This window comes from Zophobas morio, unplaced genomic scaffold, assembly GCF_036711695.1.
Source record: "Zophobas morio isolate AGI-343-1 ecotype UQ-CSIRO unplaced genomic scaffold, CSIRO_AGI_Zmor_V1 ptg000304l, whole genome shotgun sequence".
Classification (NCBI taxonomy): domain Eukaryota; kingdom Metazoa; phylum Arthropoda; class Insecta; order Coleoptera; family Tenebrionidae; genus Zophobas; species Zophobas morio.
The window spans coordinates 359,101-373,422 of NW_026972408.1; the positions used below are offsets into that span (position 1 = coordinate 359,101).

Genomic DNA, 14,322 nt, shown 5'->3' on the forward strand with positions numbered 1-14,322 from the left:
AGATTATAAACTTTGAATAGTTATTTTACTTATACTTGATAGCGAAAGTAGCAATACATATGAATCTTGAAAGGAATATATTCTTTAATCAATTATCTTATTTTTATATAAACGGAAGTTGCCTCATATAAACTTGTTGATAAAAAGATTATTAACTTTGATTTAATAAATTTTTTTAACAAGTATTTTAAAAGAAAAGTTGTATTATATACGAAACTTGGTTATAAAAAAGTTTTATTATTTCGAATAATTATACCTTCGTTAACAATTTACTGTTAATTTTTCTTGGGAGTTGTAATGTTTACGAAACCTGTATATAATTTATAAATAAATTTACCTTACCTTAAACATTTTACTTTTAATTAAAAATGAAAGTTGTCTTGTGTACGTTACTCCTTGATAAAAAGATTAATTTGTTTGATTTAATTTACCTTTTTTTTTAACAATTCTCTATTATTTTTACACGCCAGTTGTATTGTATACGAAAACTTTAATTAAAAATTATTTTGAGAAGTATACTTTTTACTAAACATTTTACTTTTACTACAATTGAAGGTTGTATCATATATGGAAATCCTTATAAAAAAGTTAATTATTAAAACTATTTATACCTTTTATAACAGTTTACTAACAGTTTTACTTGTAAGTTTTAAAAAAATATACAAAACTTTTTAAAGAAAAGTTAAAAATTCTTATTAACTATAACTTTGTATGCTTATAATTAAAAAATAAAAGTTGTATTTTATACAAAACTCGTTAATAAATAGTTCACTTATATTTTTTTTTGAACGTTTTACTTTTGTTCTACTGGCCTATATGAGAAAGCAGAGATCGGAGCTTTAGCCCAAATACTTATAAGTTTTTTATCAAATCTAGGTAATTTTAAGCTACGATTTTTAAATAGTAGCGATAAGAGCGTTGTATAAGATTTAACTGGTGAAAAGCAAGTGGCTAAGTTTGTGGCTGACTTTAATAATATATTTTATGCTTTAAACAATCAATAGCACTTCAGATATAAAACTTAATTTAAGGAATAGTTCCTATGTCAGAGAAGCTTATTTGTTACCGAAATGTTTCCTTCACTAGATACTTGAAAAATAGATGTTAAGCTTAGATATATTTTAGTTAAACTGAGCTTAACTTATTCGTCAAGTTCTTTTATTTTTTATACATTTAACTTTATCTAATTAAAACAAGAAATACAAGTTACAAAAAAAGGTTATAAATTATAGAGTGCTCGTTGGTTTAATTTAGTGTTCGCAAAGATTTAATCCTTACAAGAAAATTTCTAAAGAAATAATTATGAAAAAAAATTAGTTTTTTACATTCATTATCCCCCTCGTTCCAATACTTCTTGTATAATATAGAACACAAATACTTTTAGTCAATGTTATTTAAAATAGTAAAAAAAAAAGAAGGATATATCATTAGCGCTTACAAAAAAGAATGTTCACCGGGGGCAAGCGACTCATTATAGCACTACTTCGCATTTCCTGTGACTTAAGTTATGAGCGGTGCAATTTACGGGGGAGGTAACGAGTACTTCCTTTACTTTGCTTAAAAATAATAGATATATATATTTTTACTTTCTTGTATTACAAAAAAATATGTTTACTTAGCTTTTTTGATATATATAAAAAATATATGTAGACGATGTTGGTGCTTTAGTAGTCGAAGTAGGCAGTTTTCTTACAAAAGCGGGTTATGCAGGAGAGGAGCTTCCCAGTGTTGTGATTCCTTCGTTTGTGGGAGTTAATACGTCTGTAAGCTTTTTTTTTTGATATACATATTTCTGAATAAGTATAGCAAGTTGAACATAATGGTTACTTTAAATTAACTTAAAAGAAATTAGTTACCCCTTTTATTTTTGGCTGTTTAATAGGTAAAAATAAAAATTTTAATAATAATAGAGCGTTGAATAGTTTTCCATTTATACTTTATAGGAAGAAAAAAGGAAATATTATGTTGGAACTAATAAGTTATATGTGCCACGGCCTTCAATGGAAGTAGTTAACCCTGTACATAATGGAGAAAGTAATTCTTATTAATATTTAAGACATTTTGTAAATTAAAATATTGGTAGTTGTTGATTTTGAGGCCTGTGAAGAACTTTTAGATGATCTTTTTAAAAATCAGTTGCGCTGCAATTTAAAGGAACACCCTTTGATGATGGGAGATGAAGTCTGGAGTTCTAGGCATCAAAGAGGTTGTGTTTTTTTTTTAATAATCTTCTCTAACTACGTTAAAAATAATTCTGTAAAGAAAAAATTACTGAACTTTTTTTTGAAAAGTACGAAGTTCCTGCATTTTACTTAATGCGAAAACCAGTCTTGAGCGCGTATCTTTATACTTTATGTAGAATTTTTCATTTTTAATTTTTTTTTTAGTTTCTCCTTCGGAAGATCGGCAGCAGTCGTCCTTGATATCGGCTATTCGGGCGCGAGTGCCTCTCCCGTCTTTGACGGCTTTGTCTTAAATAAAGGCAGATTGCATGCCTTTTTTCATCCTTCTTATCTTAAAAAAATTATATTTTTGTAGGCGTCAAGAGGAGCCCACTTGGTGGACGTTGGCTTTTTGAATTGTGCTCTCAAGCAATCAGCCGTAAAGGGATAGATCTAATTCCTCGTTATAAGATTCTTAAAAAAGTGAATCTCTTTTATTTTATTGTTTCGCAAATTTTTATTGCTTTTTAAATTTTTTTAAAGGAGCCTTACGAAGATGCGAAGGGAAAACGGCAAAAGTTTGTCCCGTCCAATTTGCAAATGACGTCTTCTTTTGATGCTCTTTGTATTATGGTGGGGCCAGTATGTGTTTATCTTAATATAATGTAGTGAATTATAAAATTATCAGAACGAATGTGATGATTTTTATAAGACCATTTGTCAAGTGTCCGACGCTCCGCTTAAGGAAAGGTGACACTTTTTCGTATAGTAGTTAAAATAATTTTAATGTAATTTATTTATGAATTTAAAATTTAATTTTTAACGAATTTACAGCGGATTACAACATATTCCAACGCTCGCATATGAATTTTGCACCGGAACAAAAGCCTTTTTTGGTGCTGAGCGGTTTGCGATTCCCGAATCCCTTTTTTCACCACCGCCTGTTAAAAAAGCTAAATTATTATTATATATATATATATGACCTCTTTTATTATTTAGGCTGCAACTGGAAGCGAATCTAACACGGATTTATTTTCCGTAAATTATTATACGAAATTTATACTTTTTCTGTACTAAATTCGTTGAGATTTTAACAGCTTATAGCCAACAGTGTGGAGAGCTGCGACGTCGATGTTCGTGCAATCCTTCTAAGCAACATTATAGTAACGGGCGGCGTTTCTCTTACGAGTGGCCTTGTAGATCGGCTCAACCGTCAATTGCTCAGGAACTCCAGTGATGTAGTTTTTTTTCAATTTAATAAAAGTTCTAAATTAAAGAAATTGTTTTAATTTTTTAATTTTGTGTGCTTTCAATTTTTATAAATTATAGGGAAAATTGAAAGTTCTCGCTGTACAAACGAACTCAGAGCGCCAGTTTAGTTCATGGATCGGCGGATCTATACTTGCCTCGTTGGGCGCTTTCCAGCAAAAGTGGATTAGCAAAGTTGAATACTCCGATTTAGGGAAGGTCTTCATTTATTTCTGGTTTATATAAATTTTATATTATTTTATAATTACAAATTTTAGGATTTGGTGGAGAAAAGATGCTTGTGATTTTAAATCATTGAAAATTGAATTGTTGAGACTTGAAGTTTAAAAATAAAAAATTAAAGTTTTACTCTATTTAGTTTTTATTTAGTTTATTACTTTGACCTTAAATTTTTCAGTTAATTTTTTTAAATACCAATTTTTTTGATTTCTATTTTTGTTTAAAAAAATTTCACCCCTAGAGAATCGAAAGAGATCATCTTATAGTCTCTATTATTTAATCTAAATATGTACATTTAAATAGAATTTAAACATTAAGAATTTCCTAAATACGAACAATCATGCTAGTAAAACGAATTAAATGGGACATTTAATAAAATCAAGGCTAAGTTTTTTTCTTGAATTTTTATTCTATTATCAATTATTATATTGGATTTAGTGTTTAGAGGATCAACAATCCACTTCTAAATCGTATTCCTCGTAAATTTTTTTAGTGGTGACTCCTTTTATTTCAGCTAATAAAAATCACAGTAGTGAAGAAAATGCATAAACGTTTAAGAACGCTCACCAATTGTACCGAGAAGTAACTGTCCTACATCTTTAATCTCGTTGTACTGATGCAAAAGTGTTATATACTCTGAAAGCTCGCTATCATCGTACCTGATAGTAACTGTGTTATTAGTAACTTTGTATTAAAAAAACTATCGCTAGGATTAAAAACTCAGATTTTAAAGCGTTGATCTTTTCATCAAGTTCTTCAAGTTCATTTTCTATAATTTTGATATCCTGCTTAAATAAATTATCGTTGAAAGTAATAAATTCAAAACAGGAAGCCGTAGAGAATAGAGCGACCTCTTCTAAGTTTAAAGGGGAGCCGCCGCTGTTTAATAATAGTTATAAGAAAATATTGTTAAAAACAGTATCAAAAGTAAAGCACTTGCTAAATTAAAAATTGTACAAAATGTAACTAATAAGCTAGTATAAATGTTCTTTTTTAAAAGCAACAGTACTACAATACCAACTTCGACGGGGTGTGGAAAACGGTTTGCTCAAAGAAGGAGATTGAATAGAGCGTCTTCTTTTTATCGAGTTTTTACAACCGGACGATAAACGTTTACTCGCACTATTTTCAATAGTTTGAAGCGACTCTTGCATAACAAGAAACCCAAGGGGTGGTCACTATGAAAAATGAGGCTGCTTGAGGGTCTGATATTTACCTGTGGTGCGCATTTTCCTTAAGTACGGGCTATTTTTTACAACTCTTATCGTGTAGTTGAGAAGTTATACAAAGATTTTTCTTTATTGGTTTCTATACACTCGAATAAATTATACAAAAATAATTCATATATTTCTTATAATTCTTATAACAAGCACTCCTTTCTACTACAAAAAGTTCACCAAAGAAACTATTTATTTGTATTTGGTATTATCTGGTGCACGATAGAGTTGATATAAACTAATTTTTTAAGCTCTTAATAGAGTGATAGCGTAAAAATAGAATTTTTTGCTTAAATCAAAGCAATAATATTTATACTTATAGTTCTAATTTTTATATAAAACAAAGCTTCTGCCAGTGACTAACTAATCTGTAATTAATGAGCCGTCCATAGGTGGTGAGAACAAAGTGTTGACTTGGAAAACGGTGGTTTTAAATAAAACCATGGCGTACCCGTTAAAACGGGTAATTGTTAATTGGCAGTATGTAAAACACACAGAGGAGTCGCTTTATGCAAACACAAGTTTCCTTTTGGCAAAAAGAGAGGATACAATGTTTGAGCCGCCACCGTAACAGCTTACCGTCAATGCTGACCCCTATGATTTCGCCTAGTAACCTACAGGTTAGCGGTAGTGATGGCGAGTGCGTTTCCTCGGGTCAAATAGAGCCTGCTTTCTCCCATTAACCTTAATGTTTAAACAAGCGTGACTAAGTAGCGCTGCAGGCAATTAGGCTAGCGGACTTTACAAAGAGTAATTCGCCGTAACTTCTGCATGTAAGACAATACACGAGTGAAGGTTGTCGAACCATGGCACGTCGCTCTTATATAAGGCATAGAGTAGGGGTATAAGGGAAGATTCTCTTTAGTCCCCTGCTGTTAGTACTTCTTACAGTGAGTGCGATCGCGTACATGGGATACGATCCCAGCGGTAAGCTTTGAGCATTTGTAATCACAAAGGAGTAAGGGTTAAAGTCGCATGGATGAAGCGTTTTTTTTTCTTCTGTTCTCTCCCTTCTTAACTGTTGTTTTTTTAATAATTCTATTACTTAACGCTAAGAAAAAGTATACTTTGTTTATTAAATTATCTCGGTAAGTTATTATACACAGGAAAGACCCAGTCCACATACAATAGGCAACCTAGTCCAAGAAAAGAGAGAGAAAAAAAAAACATGGTCATGCATGTAACTTTTTTTCTTCCTCTCTCCAGTAGTTTATACAATGTTACAAGCCAAACTTTCCTTTGTGACAAACTCGGTCTAAAGCTTTTCGGTATCCGAAAAGACGGCTCTATAGCCGAAGCCACGGTCCGGCTATAATGGCAAATGAAAAACGCGTTTTGGAATGCCCTTGCCGAAATGCAAACAGAAACTGACAGGGCATGGCTTCTTGCGTAAAGCGGCGCAGCATGGTGGCCTTAGCTATTTTCCTAGCTCATGATAAGAGGTTGATAGGCTATTACTCGTTTGGCTTGGGGGCTAACTCGATTTTCACGGAAACTTTAACATAAAAGTTTTAGCGGGGCGATTAGTTGCGTTAAAATAATGGCGTCTGTGTGGAAATATACGTGATTCTAGGTTATTTTTAAAATTCGACAAAACCGTTCTCTTATAAAATCTGTTTATACAAACATACAACAAGCACAGAAAATTCAGTTAAACAGTCAGTCAGGGCAATATTTATATATATAATAATTTTTTTCGCACCCCCCATATGCAAAATTAATCCGCAGATCAAAACTAAAAATGTTATAAGGACTTTTAAACAAGCTTATAAAAACATATTTATTATAAAATAGAACCAACTTCTACAAAAATATATAAATTACTAATGTTAACTACCATTCATTGTTGATTAGTTACAATTTATCTCAAACAGTAAATGTAGCTTCTGCTGCCCTTATAATTGAAGAACAGTGGCACATTGCTCTATTCTATAAAATTTTTGAAAGCCAGCATTTATGTTTACTTTGCTAGTGTTAGAGCTGGTTCGTTTAACAATTACTATTAAAAACTAAAAGTAAATTAATGAGTTATAAGCTTTACAATATAGCAAGTCATAGGCCTTTTCGTAATAGTAAACATAAAAATTTATTTTTAAGATCTATTAGTCATAGTGCCATATTTTATTTTTACGTTACGTTTAAACTCTTTCATATTCAAGAAGGTTCTCCTTCAACCACGGCTAATCTCTTTGAAAAAAGTCTTATAAAAGATTTACAAAACAAAAAATTGTTAAAGCATCAAGTTCATGGAACTCAATTTTATGAATTTCTTAATCCAAAAGTGGATCTGACCGAGTTGAATATGAAAAGGGAAGACGATTTTTTAAAGAAAGTTAGAGAGAATTTACGTTTACAGGGGAAGAAAAACATACTTGGGAAAAAGCTTATATGCTCATACACTTTTGAAGAAATGCTTGTTTTAAAAAATTCTCAACAGAAATACTTAAAGAAAGCTGAAAAATCTAATATCGGTTTCACTTTTTTAAATAGTAACGTTCATAGTAGGTCAGTTTTTTATAAATACAACTCGATAACATGTGTTTATCTTTATTTATAAAAATCTACTGACATCTTAGTTTAGCACGGGCTCGCTATTATTTTTTGGATGTCGCCGTGGCCAATATACATAAGTATGAAGAGCTTCAAGAACATAATATTCCCTTGGTTTGCTTCACCTCTTTAAAATTTGTGTTTTTGTCATACACCTACTTGAACATGCCTAAAGAAGCGTTTGACGTCGCATCCATCCTTGTAAATCTTTACGGAAAACCAAAAACCTTTGCCACGTTATTAGCTATTAAACTAGCCAGCGTTGGGCGATCTTTGAAATTCTTTTTATTTTAGCTTTTTACAATTTATTCGCGCTTCCTTCCAAAGAGGCGAGGATCCATTTGTGTACAAAGAAGTTCAAAATTTTATAAGTGAATACTTTTTAAGTGCGGGCTTTTGTAGCATTTTAATAAAAGGTATTTTGAGTCCTTCAAAGCAAAGTCTATTTATTAACCTTTCATTAAATCTCTTGTGTAATATTTATTTTTCTCCCGCGTTTTTAATTTAAGTCTTAACGTAATTTATTAGTATAGTAAGTGCTAAAGTTCGAAGTCAGTACGCATTTTAAATAACAAACACTGTTCTTAAAACCAACATACACCTACTTACAAGTGATTGACGTTATGTAATAAAAATTGCTCTTTAATTTTTATTATTATTTCTTTAAAGGTTATATGAAAAAAGGTTTAACAGAAAGTGGGATTCAAATTTTTGAAAAACTAAAGACAACGTACTTTGTAAATTAATTTTTTTTAGCGTTTACTCTGAATTAGATTAACAGCTACAACGCCCATCCCTCTCTCAACAACAAAGCTCGGCCCTGCACGACCACCTACAACTGTTTAATTCAAGGACTCGTGCAAAATGGGAAATTTGACGCGGCGTATATTTTTTTGAACCTCCCATTCACACCAAAATTAGTTTCGTATTGCAGGCTAAAGTACTACGCGGAACTGAAAGCCAGTAGTTTTCTCTCGCCAGAGTGCGCATCACCGCTGCCTCTGGGGATGCATTTATAATTTTTATTTATCTAGCGCACTCACAGAAAGTCTTATTCTCTTCGGCTACATCCACCATAGAAACTTGGATGAAGCCTTAAAATTTTATGAAGGAATAAAAAATCCCAGCGATTATCATCATTGTTTGATGATCTCTAATTGCGGTAGGTATTACAGTTCTCTTTTAAGCGAGTGAATTTCTTCTTTTTTGCTTTTTTTTTAATAGGTACCAAAAAATAGACCTTTTAAGAAAACTTTCGTATCGTCTTACCCTCGCTAAAGCGCTTAATGAAAAAGTTAACACTCAAATTTTAATCGGCATGTTTTTCTTATGTAATTCTTCCATAATTTTTTAAATATTTTTTAAATTTTACAGCGTTTTGGAAAAATAAAGAATTTAAGGAGGTCGAAGTTCGTTACCAACAAATGAAAGATGATGGAATGCACTTGCATCCCTTTAACTCTTCTTTTGACTTGGCTACTTATTTCCATCAAAAACTAAAACAAAATTCGCCAAGTCTCGGAGAGGAGTCTGACATGGAATTTAAATTTTCTTTGGAACTTCTGCGCTCTACAGCATACTTTTTTCAATTTGTATACACGCAGCACTCGGAAATAAACAGCGCCAGTCGTGTTGGTAGTGTTCGTGATAAATTCAATAATCCGAAGATGATGATAACTTTGCGATGGTGTATCAAGCAACTATTAAAAAGGTATTCTGCGTAGATTTTCCCCGTGATCAAGTTTTGATTCATTCCCTGAGGCAGTGACGAGGACGTTGATCGACTTTGTAGAAGAGTAAAGTACATCAACGAGGAAGAATCGAGAATCCGACAAACAAATGCGCCATCGCTTGAGTTATTGGACAACAAATTGCTTGTGTCGCTGATCGCCACTTGTATCTGCCGCAGCCGCCCTGACGCTGCTCTAGACATTGCGAGAATCTTAACTGATTCCCTCAGCGGCTACGATCCCGGCGTGGTAACGGGTGAGAGTAGCCCAGCAGTGTTTTGTGATAAATTCAAGAATACGTTGTTAGTCAACCTATCGAAGATTATAGAAGATTGTATAGACAAAGGATTGAGCGACGATCTGGCTCAATTTTTTAATTATTTTTTTCCCTTTCTATTAAGTGTAACTGAGAATCATCAAACATTGGAAAGTTGCAATGCAGAAAAGTTAAAAAGAAAGTCAGTCTTAAAAAGAATCTTTGAAAAGGAATCTGAAAACACTTCAAGCACAGTGGATTTTATAATTTATGACAGCGTCCACTTCGCTTTAAGCGAATGCAAAAACAAAGGAAGTGAAAAATTAGCAGACGACTTTTTTAAAAAACTGAAATTCTAAGTCAACTAATTTTTTTTAACAAAAAAGTATAATTTATTTTCTTCTAAAAATTACTGCTAAAAGTCAAAAACAAGAAAGCCAGAAAAGAAATTTAAGTGTATAGACTACAAGACTACATACTTTCCGCCAGACCAACTGGAAAGTATATGAACTTGAAATTTTGACATTTTTACGCAAAATAACTTCTAAATATTATATAATATAAATAATAATATAAAAGGTTAAAAAATAAAGTACTAAAATCTGCGACTGCTCGGGTTTAATTAAATCTCCTTTTGAGCAAACTTGAAAATCTTTTTCTAAAAATAATTTTCCAGCTTTTAAGCAAGCAGGAAGTCCTAATTTACGAAGTTGAAATTCCATACTAGCCGGAAGTTGTTCAAGTGGGCCTTCACTTAACATGAAGTCTTCAGTGGCTATGTTTCCGCTCCTGCCAATATCGACAGTGAGCTAGCCATAAATTTGATAGTTATTACGGTGAATATGCCTAGGGTAATCCGGGAAAGTATTTTTTTCAAAAAATTCTTTGACTTCTTCCAAAGTCCTATTAGTAAAAAGCAAACCAACTTCTCCGTGTAAAGATCCTGACACCTCTCGGGAGTAGATAATAAACAAACAATTAATTTTAGACTACAATGTAATTACTTTATGAAGGTTTTCTTCCAGTTCTTCTTCAATATTACGACCTAAAGCGCGAGCCATTACTTTGTTTTTTCCCATAAAAAATCTGCTGTCGTTCCATATACGTTTCATTCTCTTAAAAAAAGAGCTCCTATAGTTTTCAACTTTAAATATGTGAATGCTTGAAAACTTTCCAACACACTCAGCAAGTGAAGAAGCAACTTTTTTCTTTCCACATAAACCCTTCGCTCGTGTTACATTTATATTATATATTTTATTACGTTTCGACTTGGGCATTTAGTATATTGAATGCCTGCTAAATCAGGTTGCCTAACACTCCTAGTAGGATAAGAAATCCTGCCTAACACGTGACCGGTTGCCGGTTAATTTAAGTTATGAATCACGTGTAATAATTATGTAGGATACACAAATGGTAGTTAATTTTAAATTTTATTTAAAATATTTACAGGAAGAATAATGTTATTATGGTAAGGCTATGTGCACAATTTAGCTAATTTTTCTTTTTTATAGTGTGGCATATTTAAAAAAATGGCCTGTTCCACTTGTCGAAATTCGCAATCTTTATAGAATAAATTTAAATTGATTCGAGAAATCCCTTTTTAAGTAGTTACCCACGTCGAAGGTAACTCTTTTTTCCAAGAGGACAAAAGATTGTAACCGCGCATACACGAGAGGTTAATTTTGCTATAGCTGCAACTATAGAAAGTGAGGGTTAAGGGTTAGGGTGATTATATATAAGTCACATGGAGGACAGTTTTTTATGACTTTCCCCTATCTTTCTCTCATGTTGTTTTAGTTTGCCCTCTGTATAAGAACTGAATCTATCTTGTGTCTAGTAATATACGGGATAGTTTAATAAATAATTTATATAATTTATTAGTGTTAAATAATATTTATTATACTTGTATAACTCACTTATCATACAGTGTTAACGCCAGAAAAAGATATAACATATCTGAAAATTCAAAACTAGTTTTCTGCATCTCCATTAAACCGCTTATCATCTAGTTCGTGGGGAAGGGGGCGTGTAGACTTCAGACGGTATAGAAAAAACCCGCTGCTTGCTACCAACTAGAACCAATATACTGCTTAATTTAATTTTCTATCTGGGTAATGTCGTGGTTAAGTATTGAGCCATCTTAGATATGTTCGATAGCATAAAGCAAGTCAGGTTGATAACATGATATTTTGTTTTTGCGTATAGGCAATCTTAAGTAAATTTTTTTTGGTGAAAGAGCAGTTCATATAGTAAGTTATCGTAAAGCGCTTTGGCGGACAAGTGCATTAGCTCAATATTGTAAACAACGCTAACTCAAACAAAATCGCGATTCGTCTAATAGTATGGTTGCCTATGGCTCTAGAATATTGGACATATAAATTGCATTAAGGATAAGTGTAAGTAAAGAATCATTAGGCACTCTAGCTCTTTGAGGTTGAACAAGCGTTATTAATTCTTTACATTTCACCGTCTATGACTTAATCAAAAATTATTGAGGAAAATATATATATATATGTTTTCATTGTAGACATGTTCGATAAAAAAAACCGCCCACGTCGGTCTCTCCATATAAAAATTTTCAATAGTATGCTTTCAAACCTTAGAAGCCATTTTAAATTTAACTTTGGTATAATTTGGCTCAGTCTACATATATTCTTAGTTTTTTCAATACTACCGTCTCAGTAATCTTTCTGAAGCACAAGAACTAGACAATAGGACGATAGCTCTTAGCACTATAAATGGTTCGCGCATTTGCGGTTCAAAGGTTATTAGAGTAGTTGAATTTATAAATGGAAATATGGTGTTACCATATATAAAATAAATACAGTTAACTTCAGAAATGTTTTTAGCTCAAAGGATGCTTTACCTACAGAATTGAATGCCTTGTTAGTTAAGGTAGAACAGGCAAGGTGTTATTTTATTCGTCTATGTTAGTTAGCTCGTTAGTGGGAAATATATAATAATGTAGGTAAATAAGTGTTCAACGCTATTTTTATAGTAAGGTCAACAACTCTGGTCAAAAAGCAACAAACCGTAAAGTAATTAAAAAAAGGCTTCTGCTTTTTCCTGGTCCTCATAAGCGACGGCTTTCGTTAATCAATAATGATTAACCATTTGAATTGCTTCCAACTAGCTAATAGAATTCTTGGTTCTTGTTGTCTTCCAGATTTTTAATTCCGGACTGCACATGCAAAAAATTAACCATTTGATTTAATAATTTTATATATTCTAGGCTTCTGAAAATTGTTTAAAAGAGAAGTTAAACACAAAAAATAAGTAAGGCTTATTAGGCTGATGATGTAGAACTAGTCTTGTATATCTAATGTCCTTTTCCTTTTGTTATTCTTCTTGGTGTGGCCTATGCATCGTTATTTTTCTAGTCTTTACTATAAACTTATGCTTTGCTTACATATAAACATAACTATCCCCCTTCCCTCCTAATTTATCAGCTAATTACAACTTGAAACTGTCCATGGTTCAGCGGTTGAGGTGAGTCGGCTCCTCCGACTTCTATAAATAACTGAGACCCACTGTATAAACCAATAGATAATAAATATGATAAGATAGGTCTGAACATCGAGAACACTTAATAGCTGGACAATACGCTAATTGAAAAGTGGCGGATAGACTAATGCTTTATGGTACATTCATGCACCTTTACGTTTTTTTTTATACCCATGAAATTTATATACAATTACTTAATCTATTCTCGCAATTTAAGTTAAGTAATTTTACCTTTAGTAACGTTTGGTTAACAAAGGTTGAGAATAATTGCTATTTTCTAAAAGAGCCATGCCATGTTTATTTTCTTAAGAAAAAGGTTACAGTAAAAGATTGATTTAGATCCTCTTCCCTTAGCAAAAACACATTTAATGCTTCCATGACATTTTAAACAATCAAAATTGGACGTCCTATTTTGGATATCTTAAGAAAAAACTAAACTACTGTTCTGGCTTTATACTCTTTACATAATTAAATGATGAACTACTCTATAACAATTTTTTCCAAGCTATTTTGGACCTAGATTAATCCTATTCCCTGGCTCCTGATATATGTAGATGACAATTAAAAAAAACCTTATAGGTATTTTATAGGAGCTTCAGGTTTATACGACTACAGATTTACTGTGAAGTTAAGGGTTGAGGTTAGGGTTATCTACTTTAGTATTGTTTTTGTTTTAATAAATAATGCTTCGAGTTATTATTAACCCTTTAGATCACTAAGTTAGTTTAGTTTATTTATTGGTTTTGGTTCGAGTTTTAATCAGTTACTAAACCTTGATGAGAGAACGATCCACAGCAATGCAGGGAAGCGCGAAAGATGAAATTAATCAGTCGATTTTTATTAAGCATACATCTTTACATATGAGGTCCGCTAATTTAATAATCACCTTTTTTAGATCAAATCAAAAATGACCTAAAAAATGTGCCATAGCATTCTAGCAGCGTTTTAACCCTCCAAGGCTGGCTACCGAGGAATCTTTGAAACGGTTTTTATTTTTAAATTCACCGGTTGACATATTAATTGAGCATGTTCGCCACAATGAGCTTTGGAGTGTTATAATTTAGAGAGAGAGAATTGCTTTCCAGCTCAACAAGAATGCTTTAGTATCTGACTATTTTTTACCCCCCAACCTTTCGTGATGCTCCGAAATGCGACATTTTAATGCCACCTTGACTGTCGAGGTGCAGCTTGAAGCAAATTTTTAAAGACAGCACCCTCATCACGAAGTAGAGTATCCCTAAAGCATCTTTCGTTGAGTCCGTATTATTGCCACCAGCTCCGCTTCCATGGTTAACAAAGTAGTGGTTCATATTAACTTCCGTAAAACAGAAGTATAATTTTATATTGATTTATTCTGTCAAAAACCTTCAGAGAGAATGTCACAGTGCGGCAGTGGTAGGTCCTGTGCTGCTTCG

At 32.3% G+C, this 14,322-nt stretch overlaps 3 protein-coding genes and 1 long non-coding RNA gene across 4 annotated transcripts; 2 read left to right on the forward strand and 2 right to left on the reverse strand.

The window, feature by feature from the left end:
• The first annotated feature begins 1,462 nt into the window (after nucleotides 1–1,462).
• On the forward strand, nucleotides 1,463–3,753 carry LOC135119790 (actin-like protein 6B). The gene is made up of 14 exons (XM_064044177.1): nucleotides 1,463–1,532; nucleotides 1,651–1,763; nucleotides 1,944–2,034; nucleotides 2,084–2,206; nucleotides 2,263–2,338; nucleotides 2,388–2,482; nucleotides 2,539–2,645; nucleotides 2,706–2,795; nucleotides 2,851–2,912; nucleotides 2,997–3,105; nucleotides 3,162–3,200; nucleotides 3,260–3,400; nucleotides 3,492–3,629; nucleotides 3,689–3,753. Exons 1-14 carry the CDS (start codon nucleotides 1,508–1,510, stop codon nucleotides 3,713–3,715), a joined length of 1,236 nt encoding a protein of 411 aa, XP_063900247.1. The 5' UTR covers nucleotides 1,463–1,507; the 3' UTR covers nucleotides 3,716–3,753.
• Nucleotides 3,754–4,099: 346 nt separating this feature from the next.
• On the reverse strand, nucleotides 4,100–4,814 carry LOC135119763 (DNA repair protein SWI5 homolog). Its single transcript, XM_064044143.1, has 5 exons — nucleotides 4,668–4,814; nucleotides 4,502–4,529; nucleotides 4,371–4,435; nucleotides 4,218–4,309; nucleotides 4,100–4,164 (listed from the first exon to the last, which is right to left on the reverse strand). The coding sequence occupies exons 1-5, from the start codon at nucleotides 4,802–4,804 to the stop codon at nucleotides 4,100–4,102; spliced, it is 387 nt and encodes a 128-aa protein (XP_063900213.1). The 5' UTR covers nucleotides 4,805–4,814.
• Nucleotides 4,815–7,770: 2,956 nt separating this feature from the next.
• LOC135119764 (uncharacterized) lies at nucleotides 7,771–8,771 on the forward strand. The gene is made up of 6 exons (XM_064044144.1): nucleotides 7,771–7,833; nucleotides 8,087–8,147; nucleotides 8,199–8,300; nucleotides 8,352–8,399; nucleotides 8,452–8,583; nucleotides 8,642–8,771. The coding sequence occupies exons 2-6, from the start codon at nucleotides 8,092–8,094 to the stop codon at nucleotides 8,769–8,771; spliced, it is 468 nt and encodes a 155-aa protein (XP_063900214.1). The 5' UTR covers nucleotides 7,771–7,833; nucleotides 8,087–8,091.
• A 1,258-nt stretch (nucleotides 8,772–10,029) lies between these two features.
• Nucleotides 10,030–10,605, reverse strand: LOC135119798 (uncharacterized). Its single transcript, XR_010278372.1, has 3 exons — nucleotides 10,408–10,605; nucleotides 10,250–10,353; nucleotides 10,030–10,192 (listed from the first exon to the last, which is right to left on the reverse strand). It is a non-coding gene; the product is annotated as an uncharacterized LOC135119798 (long non-coding RNA).
• Nucleotides 10,606–14,322: the final 3,717 nt, after the last annotated feature.